The sequence below is a fragment of the Solanum verrucosum genome, unplaced genomic scaffold, assembly GCF_900185275.1.
Source record: "Solanum verrucosum unplaced genomic scaffold, falcon-dt-bn FXZP01000280.1, whole genome shotgun sequence".
In the NCBI taxonomy this organism is placed as follows: domain Eukaryota; kingdom Viridiplantae; phylum Streptophyta; class Magnoliopsida; order Solanales; family Solanaceae; genus Solanum; species Solanum verrucosum.
The window spans coordinates 4,020,974-4,032,840 of NW_026019982.1; the positions used below are offsets into that span (position 1 = coordinate 4,020,974).

General features: G+C 35.1%; 2 protein-coding genes across 2 annotated transcripts; one reads left to right on the forward strand and one right to left on the reverse strand.

The window, feature by feature from the left end:
• The first annotated feature begins 273 nt into the window (after window positions 1–273).
• On the forward strand, window positions 274–2,227 carry LOC125817326 (chlorophyll a-b binding protein 8, chloroplastic). Its single transcript, XM_049496853.1, has 3 exons — window positions 274–537; window positions 827–888; window positions 1,484–2,227. The coding sequence occupies exons 1-3, from the start codon at window positions 394–396 to the stop codon at window positions 2,097–2,099; spliced, it is 822 nt and encodes a 273-aa protein (XP_049352810.1). The 5' UTR covers window positions 274–393; the 3' UTR covers window positions 2,100–2,227.
• Window positions 2,228–3,375: 1,148 nt separating this feature from the next.
• On the reverse strand, window positions 3,376–9,985 carry LOC125817555 (ras-related protein RABB1c). Its single transcript, XM_049497102.1, has 6 exons — window positions 9,837–9,985; window positions 5,957–6,096; window positions 5,647–5,729; window positions 4,797–5,001; window positions 4,609–4,677; window positions 3,376–3,727 (listed from the first exon to the last, which is right to left on the reverse strand). Exons 1-6 carry the CDS (start codon window positions 9,880–9,882, stop codon window positions 3,635–3,637), a joined length of 636 nt encoding a protein of 211 aa, XP_049353059.1. The 5' UTR covers window positions 9,883–9,985; the 3' UTR covers window positions 3,376–3,634.
• Between the last annotated feature and the right edge of the window lie 1,882 nt (window positions 9,986–11,867).

Sequence of the window (11,867 nt, forward strand, 5' to 3'; positions counted from 1 at the left end):
ACTTGAAGTTATCATAAGAACCACAAACTTCAAATTCAGAATCCGTCTATGCTCGAAGAAAACCTATATACACTAGTAAATCTATGAGAAGGCAGGTGGCAACACCAACCAAGAGTATCTAAGATTTTCATTTGTGACTATAGGAATATAATATCTCTTATCTGATTTAATGAATCCACATGTTAACTTCTCATTTGTCCACAAGATCACAACTTTATCTTCAATATTCACAACTTGTTATATCCACCACAATTTCTATTCTTTTCACTTAGCCCCACAAAATACTTTGTCCCCTTATTTGCCACCTTTTGTATTTAATTTATTCTTGTGGAGCTAAGTGTTTATTATTCTTCTTCTCAAAAAAACAAAAACAAAAAAAAGAGAAGAAAAATTATGGCAACTCAAGCATTGATCTCTTCATCATCAATTAGCACTTCAGCTGAGGCTGCAAGACAAATTCTTGGATCAAGAATTTCACAATCTGTTACTAGAAAAGCTTCTTTTGTTGTAAGGGCTGCTTCCACTCCACCAGTCAAGGTAATTTTCTATACTAAGGGTCGTTTGGTTCAAAACAAGGATATTCTGAAATTTATGTTGCTCGGACTCTTCGAAAATATTGTGTACACTTGTTAGGATCCTCTAGAAATGCACTAGTTTCGAAGGATTCAACAAAAGTCGTCGACATTTTTTCAAAGTCTGAGCAAGATAGTCGAAAAGTATAATTATCTCAGAATTATAATCAAGTGTGGTGAAACATAAGTTAATCTTGAATTTTGTGTGCAAGTGTGAGTTGTTTAGTACTCATACACTTAATTCTGTTTTACAGCAAGGAGCAAATAGGCAACTCTGGTTTGCATCCAAGCAAAGCCTTTCATACTTGGATGGCAGGTAACATCTATGAGACTTGGTGTGACTTATAATAGCTCTTTCAATAGCCTTGTCGAGTTTATGTTTTGTACACTGACAGTGTAAGAAAAAATTAAATCGACTTGCAACAAATCTAGGTACCACTCCATATCAAGCCTGATATAGTAACCTGGAAAATTGCACACATAACGATTACAAGAGTTTATGTTTTGTGTACTGACAGTGTAAAAAAGGTTAGGTTGATTTACAACAATTGTAGATTGCACTACATATCAAACCTAATATAGTATCCTGGAAATGGATTTATAACTTGCTACAATCAATTGAGTTGCACACATAGTACATGATGCACATAAATGGTAATCGACAAGAATTTAAGTTCTATGCACGAACAGTGTAAAGAAGGTTAAGTTGATTTATAACAAATATAGGTCGCGCATCAACCTTAATATAGTATAAAAACTCATGGTGCACATGTAAGGTAATCGACAAGAGTCTATGCAGGTTAAGTTGATTTACAACAGCTATTTACATTGCACAGATGATATATAACTTGAACTCAACCTAAAATGCTATCTTAAGTCAACTTACTAAATGATTGTTTGTTGATCCACAGTCTTCCTGGTGACTTTGGTTTTGATCCCTTGGGACTCTCGGACCCTGAAGGCACAGGAGGTTTCATCGAGCCGAAATGGCTAGCATATGGCGAGGTCATCAATGGTCGGTTCGCCATGTTAGGAGCAGTAGGGTCAATAGCACCAGAGATTCTTGGAAAAGCTGGTCTCATCCCACAAGAAACAGCACTTGCATGGTTCCAAACTGGTGTAATCCCACCAGCAGGAACATACAACTACTGGGCTGACAACTACACATTGTTTGTCCTTGAGATGGCACTCATGGGCTTTGCTGAGCACAGGAGATTCCAAGATTGGGCCAAACCTGGTTCAATGGGGAAACAATACTTCTTAGGCCTTGAAAAGGGTTTGGGTGGGTCAGGTGACCCAGCATACCCAGGTGGCCCATTGTTTAACCCACTTGGATTTGGGAAAGATGAAAAGTCCATGAAGGAATTGAAGCTCAAGGAGATTAAGAATGGAAGACTTGCTATGTTGGCTATTTTGGGATACTTTATTCAAGCATTGGTTACTGGTGTTGGACCTTACCAAAACCTTCTTGATCATTTGGCTGATCCAGTAAACAACAATGTCTTGACTAGTCTCAAGTTCCACTAGAGCAAAGCAATCCACTCTTTCTTCCAAATCTCCCCCCTCCCCTTCTCTTATGTGTAATGTAACATTATGTGCAGATAATATTTTTCATGTCATCTGTAATGCTAAAACAAGGACATGTCATTTTAAAAGGCCTGATATATATTTTTAGAGGAAATCATCTAGTATTTGGTTCTCACTGATTCGACTATTTCAGATTCATGTCACCTAAAGATCTAGTAAAGAGGGAATGCACCCTACCAAAGCTTGAACTCGAGATATCTAGTTAAGGGTGGAGGGATCATATCCATCCCACCACACCCCAGAGGTAGTCTGAAAACATATATCAGTTGCATTGATGAAGGAAATTTTAAATGAAAAACAGTCTTAGACATAAAAACAAAATCCTTCATCACAGAACATGAAGTTTTTCAGCAGAGAGCTAGAAAGTTAACAGCAAAAAAGTAAAGGACTTCTGATTAACTCTTTTGATATGTTATTGTTGATAAATAGCAAAATGATTAGTGAAGATTCATATAGTCGATCATCTATTAGCTTGGGACTGAAGCATAGTTAGAGTGAATTTCCTGGGAATGGACTCCATATGGCATTGTAGCAGTCACCAATCAAAAGTACAAAAAGTTTTGCTTGCTTACATAATTTCGTAAGAGTTCAGTTGATACGATTCATTCAAAGGAAGAATCAAATAAATTGTTTTTTAGTTGACACCTCAAACCTCACTGATTCATGGTTGTATGACATCTATGTATTGTTTAGATTCTCTTATTAAAATTTCTGACTCCGCCACTGTATCCACCTCAATCTTAAGATAGTGACTGAATACTATTGTTGTTCTCATCAAACCGAATGGAAAGGTTAACTATCTGTACAATATTTCCAGGAGAAACATAAAATAGAACAAAGGGAAGTGGATGTCTTGATTATTGACCATCTCACCAAGTTTCCAGAACATAATGAAGTAAAATAGTAAAAGCTAATAGGTGAGCCATACCTTGCTCCGTATGAAACGACAAACCAATGTTCAGTGATATGACTTTCCTACTGACTGAATTGCTTGAATTAGTTGAAGGTGCGGAGTTACTACAATACTAAAAGTAGTCATACTTTTTCTTCATTCTCAAACATCTAATATAAGGTATCTTTCTCCATTGATCAGATGCGGCTATTTGTGCCAGTTACTCTGGCAGTGATCGTGTTGCCTGTACCTTGTGTTAAGATACTGTACAAGAAGAAGAAAATTGACACCCAAGACTTGGAACAGAAAAGAAGGGCGGGCAAGTGTAGTTCAATATTTCTCATTCACACAAGCACACAAGATATAAGGAATTCTATTCACATTTTGTAATGTCAACTTTTATACACGGGGGCACACAAAGATGGACTGTCCACTATTTACTGAATTTGGCTTATTTTTGCACAGATAACATCATTAAAACAAATCAAAGAGACCTCTGGAAGATAAGAAGGAAAGACCCGTGATGACGGCTGGCATAGAGATGATGAGAACATGATCAAGTTTGAAGAATGATTTTCAAATTTTAAGTGCAACAACCCCCTCCTTGAGAAGCAGCTCCATCTCTTCCACCTGATGGTCCAGGAATGCCTCCATATCCAACTTTTATTCCATAGGACTGCAGAAAAATATCCCAAGTAGACGGGAGAATTATACACAATGAAAATAAATAATTTCATTGGCACAAAAACATTAAGAAAGCAGGCAACCTCTTCTTAGTGGTATGTGCTACAATCTGGTTCTCTATCAATCACCAATTTACCATCACTCCCCATCTAAATTACTTGTAGGGGATCAAAAGTTGGATGAATGAAAGAGTGCTCGCATTATTGTGAACTTCTAATGATATAATGTAATTTGAAATCATCAGGGGCTGGATATTTCTTTTTTATATTTCACAATTTTTTTAGATATAACTGGGATTGTAGAAGCTGTAACAGCAGCAATTAGCTGCATATAGCCAGGACATATGTTCCCTTGAACCAGACCCACCATGCAATGGATGAGGGTGTCCCCAGACGGTTCACCTTGTTTCATGTGAAATATCGGCAAGTTACCCAATTAGTTTTGGATAGAATCCACTAATATTTTTTGAAGGAAAAATCCTCCAGACTTTCCAATAGGTTCTTTAAACTAATGAGATACTAATATTTGTTAACAACAAGGTTTGGTACTTAAGTGGTAAAGGGTAGAGTGTGAGCTCATTATCCACCAAGCTCTGACCCATGCGCCAGCTGGCCCTTCAGGATTTCTTGGTTGTAATAATAACAATTGGTAACAGGACCAGAATGAACCAAATATGATGTGTAGACTAAATTGGATGTGAATCACTGTTTTTCTCTACTATTTCCATATTACTCTAAAAGAGGTGTCTTTTTCCGGGTATAAATAGACAATTGCAAAAGTACTTCTTCTCAGACAGGTAACGACATCAACTAGTCATGACCATCAAAAAACATATTGAGCATACTCAAAATCAGCGATCAAGGTGTGGCATACCTCATTCGATACATCAAACACTCCATCCTGTATTTTCTTATAGATTGTTGAGGCTGTTTTGATGAAAGCCTGAATAATGCAGAAAAGAGATCATCCAGTAAAGAACCAAAATTTAAATTTGAATAGATAGAACTTCCATGGTAGGACTGAAAACCTCAAAAGACCTGCCAGATCAGAAAATTCCTTACCTCTTCAACATTCTGAGCTGTTTTAGCTGAGGCCTCCATAAATATCAATCCATTTTCTTTGGCAAACTGCTCACCTTCTTCTGTGCTTACAGCCCTTCTATGAGCCAGATCACACTTGTTACCAATCAGCATTATGGTCATGTTTGCATTTGCATGCTGTCTTGCATCTTCTAACCAACTAGCAAGGTGATTAAATGTTTCCCTCCTATTTATTTTGGAGAAAACATTCAAAACCTTGTGACCAACTAAAATAATGCGAGCAGATATAATAGACACACAAATCAGGCTATCCTGATTTCATATAGTAACATATTTTCCCCTTGTTTGCATTCTCTAATGGAAGTAGACTTCGTAAAACAGATGTGTAACTTTACTCCCACATAAAGTTTCAATTGGACCATGAAGAGTATTAAGTGCATTACAGATTTTAGGAACAAAAAAGGCTTGAAACTATATTACTCCAGCTCACTAACTGGCAGAGCTGCTGCTCTGGAAGTTCAATGCTCATCCATTATCTTTTGCACTTCTTATTATCTTGACCAATTTTTTTATTCCTCTCCTTAGTCCAGAATATATTAGCTATCATGATCATAACACCATCAGATAAGTCCTTGCTATGATAGACTAAAATGTGATGTTCCTTAATTAGTTTAGCTAAAAGACTACAATATATTTGAGTTGCAGCCATTTTAAATGAGATCTTCAGGGCAGCAAGTTACTCTACTGGAATTTCTAACTGAAGTTAAATTACACATAAAGAAGTACACCTCCTAGGCTCCTAGATCCTAGAGTTACATGCATTATGAAAGTGTCAAATTCCCTTATCCAAAGTGACAAAGATTCGTGCTACCTTGTAATATCATAAACAAGTAATGCGCCCGCAGCCCCTCTGTAATATGACCTTGTGATGGATCTGAATGATTCTTGACCAGCCTGAAACGAGAACATTTATAAGAACATGCTTTTAGACTTTAGCGATAGCACATTTAGAGATGAAAACTAGGATGAGGACTTGGTCTCCTTTAGATTAAACTCCAAATGATTATTTTTTTTTTTAAAAAGATGATAAACTGAACTATGGAGTTCTATAGGCATTTATCCCAACATTCTACATAACATACTAAGAGAAAACAGAAGAAGAGAAAGTTTGTCTCACTAACCGTGTCCCAGATCTGTAGTTTTATTGGTTTGTTGTCGATTGTGATCATTCGAGCCCCAAATTCAACCCCGATGGTCAGGTCATGGACTGGTTGAAACCGTTTGTCCGTAAATTGCAAAAGTAGACATGACTTTCCAACTCCTGTACAGAGAACATTATATCTTTATAAGTGATGTCTTGCACAAGACTTTAAGTAACATATGCATGGACATCACACAGTATAATCTAATGCATTGTAAGAAATGACTTTTCAAACAGGGATGGGAGGGTTGCACTCTTTCATGGCACAATAAAATCTAAAAGAGGCATTCTGTGAGTCCAGAAATAGCAATAAATCATAGAGAATCATAGTAAAATAACAATCAGATAAGCAGTAAAGAGTTTAGAATCACATTGAGTTTGAGAGTCTCTAAGAGAATATGTGTTGGCATGGAATTTTGTCATAACAGGTGGCGATGCTCTTGAGTAACTGATTTCATGATAAAGGTACAAATTCATGTCTAATTCACCTCTTAAAACATTGAAAGTGGAGCAGAGGAAGAACAACTGAAATATTTAAGGGTGATACTGGTCCTATTTGAAGGGGTATCTGGCCTGCACATTAATTGGCGGAAAAGCTTTATGTATCCCATTAATGAGGTCAATAATATGAGTTATATAGCCTCAATTCTTGGGGGTGTAGTTGGCACTTTGCCAACAACCTACTTAGGCATGCCTTTGGGAGCAAAATCCAAGTCTATTGAAATTTGGAATGGCGTGATAGAGAAGTGCGAGAAAAAATTGGCTAGATGGAAAACTCAACACTTATCAATGGGAGGGAGGTTGACCCTCATCAACTCGGTACTTAATGCTCTACCAACATACATGATGTCATTATTTCCTATTCTGTCAGGGGTCATCAAAAAATTGGATAGGATAAGAAGGAATTTTTTGTGGCAAGGTAACAGCGAGAAGAAAAGATTTCACCTGGTGAAATGGGAATCTGTGGTAACTCGGAAAAAGAATGGCGGATTGGGAATAAAAAAACTGATATTCCAAAGTGAAGCACTCAGAATGAAATGGTTGTGGAGGTACTCATTTGAAGATCAGTTAATGTGGAAAAGAGTGGTAGGTGCCAAATATGAGGCGGAAGATAGTTGGATGACCAAGGATGTGACTTCACCTTATGGGGTCAGTTTATGGAGATCCATAAGAGAATTATGGGAGGAAGTCAAACTCAACTCCAAGGTGAAAGTGGGGAATGGGAACAAGACCAAATTCTGGAAAGATGAATGGCATGAGTCAGGTAATCTGGAACTCCTCTTTCCAGACATATATAATCTAGTTCTCTCACAACAAAGGACCATTGCAGAGATTTGGACAACACAGGGCTGGAATTTCCAGTTCAGAAGACATCTCAATGACTGGGAAGTGATGAGAGTGGCAGAATTTCTCAACATTGTTGGAAACTTCAATGGACTCCAGGCTGAAGAGGATGCATTATGGTGGAAAGGAAGCAGCAAAGGTATATTTAAAGTAGGTGCAGCTTACAGGCTGATGGAGCAACGAAGTCAACAGATTCCTATCTGGCCATGGAGACAAATTTGGAAAGGCAGAATTTCTTATAAAGTCTCATGTTTTATATGGCTGCTAGCTAAGGAAGCAGCTTTGACACAGGATAATGTTATGAAAAGGGGGATAACCTTATGTTCTAGGTGTTTTCTTTGTGGAGAAACATCAGAAACTGTTAACCATCTTTTTCTACACTGCAAATTTACTCAACAATTATGGAGGGTATTCTTGAGTCTCAAAGGCATATCTTGGGCAATGCCTAGGAGAATTACTGAAGCCCTAAAAAGTTGGGAGGAGGCAGGAGTGCTAGCTAAAGACAGAACGAGATGGAGAATTATCCCTGCTTCAATCTGGTGGGCAACCTGGAAAGAGAGAAATTCTAGGTGTTTTGAGAGCGTAGAGAATAGTATGCAGAAAGTTAAACTCAACTGCATTTTGTTGTTATGTTTTTGGTGCAATCAATTATACTCAAATGAAACTGTCTCTATAATTGATGTTTTAGATTCAATTTAGATTTAGAATAGTGGAGATTTTGGAGTTCATCTGTATATAAGGTTTAGTACTGCCCATGTACTATTGTGTTATAATACAAAGTTACCAAGTTTCAAAAAAACATTGAAATTAGGAACATGAGCATTCAGAGAGTGAGTATTGTAACTTCCACAAGCTAAAGTCTTTCATGCTTTTTGAAAGCATTTTCCAGTTCTCTATTATTTATCTATGAGGGCTTACATTTAGCAAGTCCTTGTAAAAAAAATACACAGCGAGTCCAAAGAAGCTGTGAAGGTAATTTCTAAAACTGCTCGATTATTTTACAGTGTTGTCAATGGCGCGCTTAAACCGTGGAACAAGACTCAAAACATGTTGAGTGCTTCCCCTCGCTTATTGTGTGCTTCAGTGCTGTCATCAAGGCTCTAAGACATATTTTTCTTGCCAATGAGTATTTCTTGAAGGGGCAATACTAAACACGTTATTCTTTTTCCAATTCTTTGACTATATATTTGTTGTTCATGCTAATAATTATTAGTCTTGGACAGTGTTGTCAAAGGCGTGCTTAAGCCATGAAACAAGGCCCAAAATATGTTGAACGCTACACTTGGCTTAATGCCCCAACGGACCTTAGAGCTTTTCTCGGTTGTTGTTTTTGGTAACATGGATCATGGATTAAACATATATATTTGTATTTTCTCTCCATTTGCACTTTTTTCAGTAAAACCAAAGGTTTATTTTTCTTTGCGCTTAAAGTCCGAACGGATGTTAGAGCTTTTCTGCTCTTTTCACTTTTGATAACACTGCTATTTTAACAGTGGAAACCGTAAAATTAAACTGGGCAACTGCAGATTGACAACTTTGTAGATGCTATTTCTTGCCCTACTCTAAAGACTTTCTACAAACAAGCTACAAACTAAATAGACCTCAATGACAAGTAAACAGTCAATATTGATAAAAATCAGGCTAAAATGCCGAAACTCTAGCTTACCAAATACACAAAACCAAGTTATCAAGAGAACCTATTAATTAGATGCAAAATGCAGAAAAAATGAAAACCAATTAAATAAGCATTGCCAAGTTACCAAATTACAGCAAAAACTATAAATCAGATACAAAATCATGCAAAATCGATTGTATGTCTACGAATTTATGAAATCCAGCAAAAAAAAATAGAAGCCGATTAACATGCTAGTTCTTAGATAGCAGCATATACTCAATTCCATATCTTTCAGAAGAATCGCTACAATAAGTACTTAGCTCATGTTTGGCCATATATTTTGAAGTTGAAACTTGAAACATGAAAAATTGAGTTTTTGAAGTTCTAATTTTTGGAATCTGAAGTTGTGCTTGGACATGCATTTTACTTTGTGGATGGAAGTCCCAAAAACACTTGAAAATATTTGAAGCTCAGATTTTCATAATCTGATCAAATTTCAGTGTCAAACTAATATTTGAACATCAAATTTTCAAACACTTACCAAATTCATGGCCAAACAGATATTTGTCTATAAATTTTCAAAAACTATCCTCGAAATCTCTGCTAACCGCAAGCTTAGATATCAGCATATACTCAACTGCCATATATTTCAGTAAGAATCACTACAATAGAACCTCAGAAAATATATTTTTTCCAGATCCATAATCAGTACTCACAAGTACAAAAACACTAAATTTACTCAACTTATTTATCAAAATGCAGAAAAAGCTGAAAATCAATCAAATTAGCACCGCCGATAACAAAATTTACAGCAAAAACTTATTAATCAGATTCAAAATCATGTGAAGTTATAACAAAAAAAGTTCAAACTCGTAGCTAAGCAAAAGGAATAAAAAATTACCAGTATCGCCGATGATAATATACTTGAAGAGATATGCGTACGACATGATTTGCCGATACGACAGTGGATGAACGGAGATCTGAATATATAGAGAGAGAGAGAGAGACAAAGTTGAAAAATTTCGTAGGTGAGCTGGAGAAAACGACAATGATAATAATAATATTTTGAAGGTAATTAATTGGCTCTATCAAAGATTTTGTATGGTGTACTTCAATTAATTTCACGAAATAAAGTTACGTGTCTACTAGGATTAGGACATAAATAAAAAAATCAGCTAATATTTTTATCTTCGTTATATTTATAACAAGCAAAACCCTTTACTATCTTTTTTATTAATATTGTTTTATGTTCTATTCAGAGCAACACATAAAAATAGCGGGATATATAACACAATTGCTAAAGCACTAGACGAATTGATATTCACATCACCTATTAACTATCGGTTACAACTAAGATAACTAGGATATCTAATTCCATTCGTTTTCCTAAGTAATGTAACTATGCATTTCATTTAGTGTTTAATCCGAACTAATGATATACGTTGACGACATGTTTAACACATGTAAATTAAACAAGAAATTATATTTTTAGTGATAGAATGGTGACTAACATATAAGAACATATCCCTAGGAGAAAATCAGTTTTACAAACAACATAATACAATATAACACAAGAACATGTATTATAATTTTACCATGTATATAGCTTGCTTTTCTTATAGGTTTATTCTTCAAGTTAATATTGTGTAACGATAAAAAATATTGCAATGAATTCTCATGTTTTATTCATCAAAATAATATGATACATGCATTATGAAATGATGTGTAATAACCAAACTATATGTAGAATGTACTAAAATATGTCACGTGGAAAATTAGAATTAAAGAGTTATCAAACAAGAAAAAAGCTAAAAGAAGAAGTAAAGCAAACCAATTGATATGAAAGAAGTATTGAATTAACATTAGGATTAAAATAAACTGCAAAAATGACTAAAAGTCAATATTTTCAATCTATTCATTATGAATATACTAGCCCGAACGCTTCACCACTAACAACCGAATATATATCCTTAGATATGTATATATGTGTATATATTTTTTATATTGACACTCCTAGCAATAAAGATAAAGTGATTTTACTCGATGATTTAGGATGAATACAAGTAGACATTTATTGAGCTCATATGTGTTCGATTTCACTTTAGCATTTTTCCAAAATTTATTTTATTTTTTTACATTTCAGTAGTTATAGTCCCTTTTTTTAATTATATTTTATTCTTTAGTTTTTAGAGAGTTTTATCCCAATTTTTACTAAATAAATTTCTCCGTATTTATAAACAAGGAAAAATTATAAAATGTTTATTCAACTTTCAAATTACTGAACTTATAAATTATAATAATTGGTTACTCGTTAAATCAAGAGAAAATTTTATAAACAATATTATTTTTTTGATAACCAACAAGATTGTATTAAATCACCAAAGAGTATCCATTACATATCCAATAGCAAAGTCATGGCCCAACTTGCTATTTTTTTAAAAAAAAATAAATAGAGACAACGATAACAAAGGAAAACTAAGCTAGCAATCTAAAAAACGAACTGTTGGGGCAGAAACACGTGAAAGTATAATTGCCTGATCATATTTTTGCTCTGCAAGACTGTAGGTTGAAACCGTGAATAATAGTGTAAACAGTATTATTAACACTTAGATATATGTATTTTTGTTACCAAATACACAAAAATAGGGAGAGAGGGAAAAGCAAGATTCGTTTGTATCTCAGATACATGTGAATCACACTAGATACATGTATGTGTATATCTGCAGTGATTCACATGTATTTGAGATACAATATATATAAGAGAGTGGCGAGCGAGATGGGAGAGAGACGAGGGAGGCGAGCGAGATTTGTTATGTATCTAAAATACATGCGAATCCACTTAGATACAATGTATCTAGAATAAATTACGCCTAAATTTGATCTCATATATCCGGGATATATGTATCTGGAGGCACCAAAATCTTATTAGATA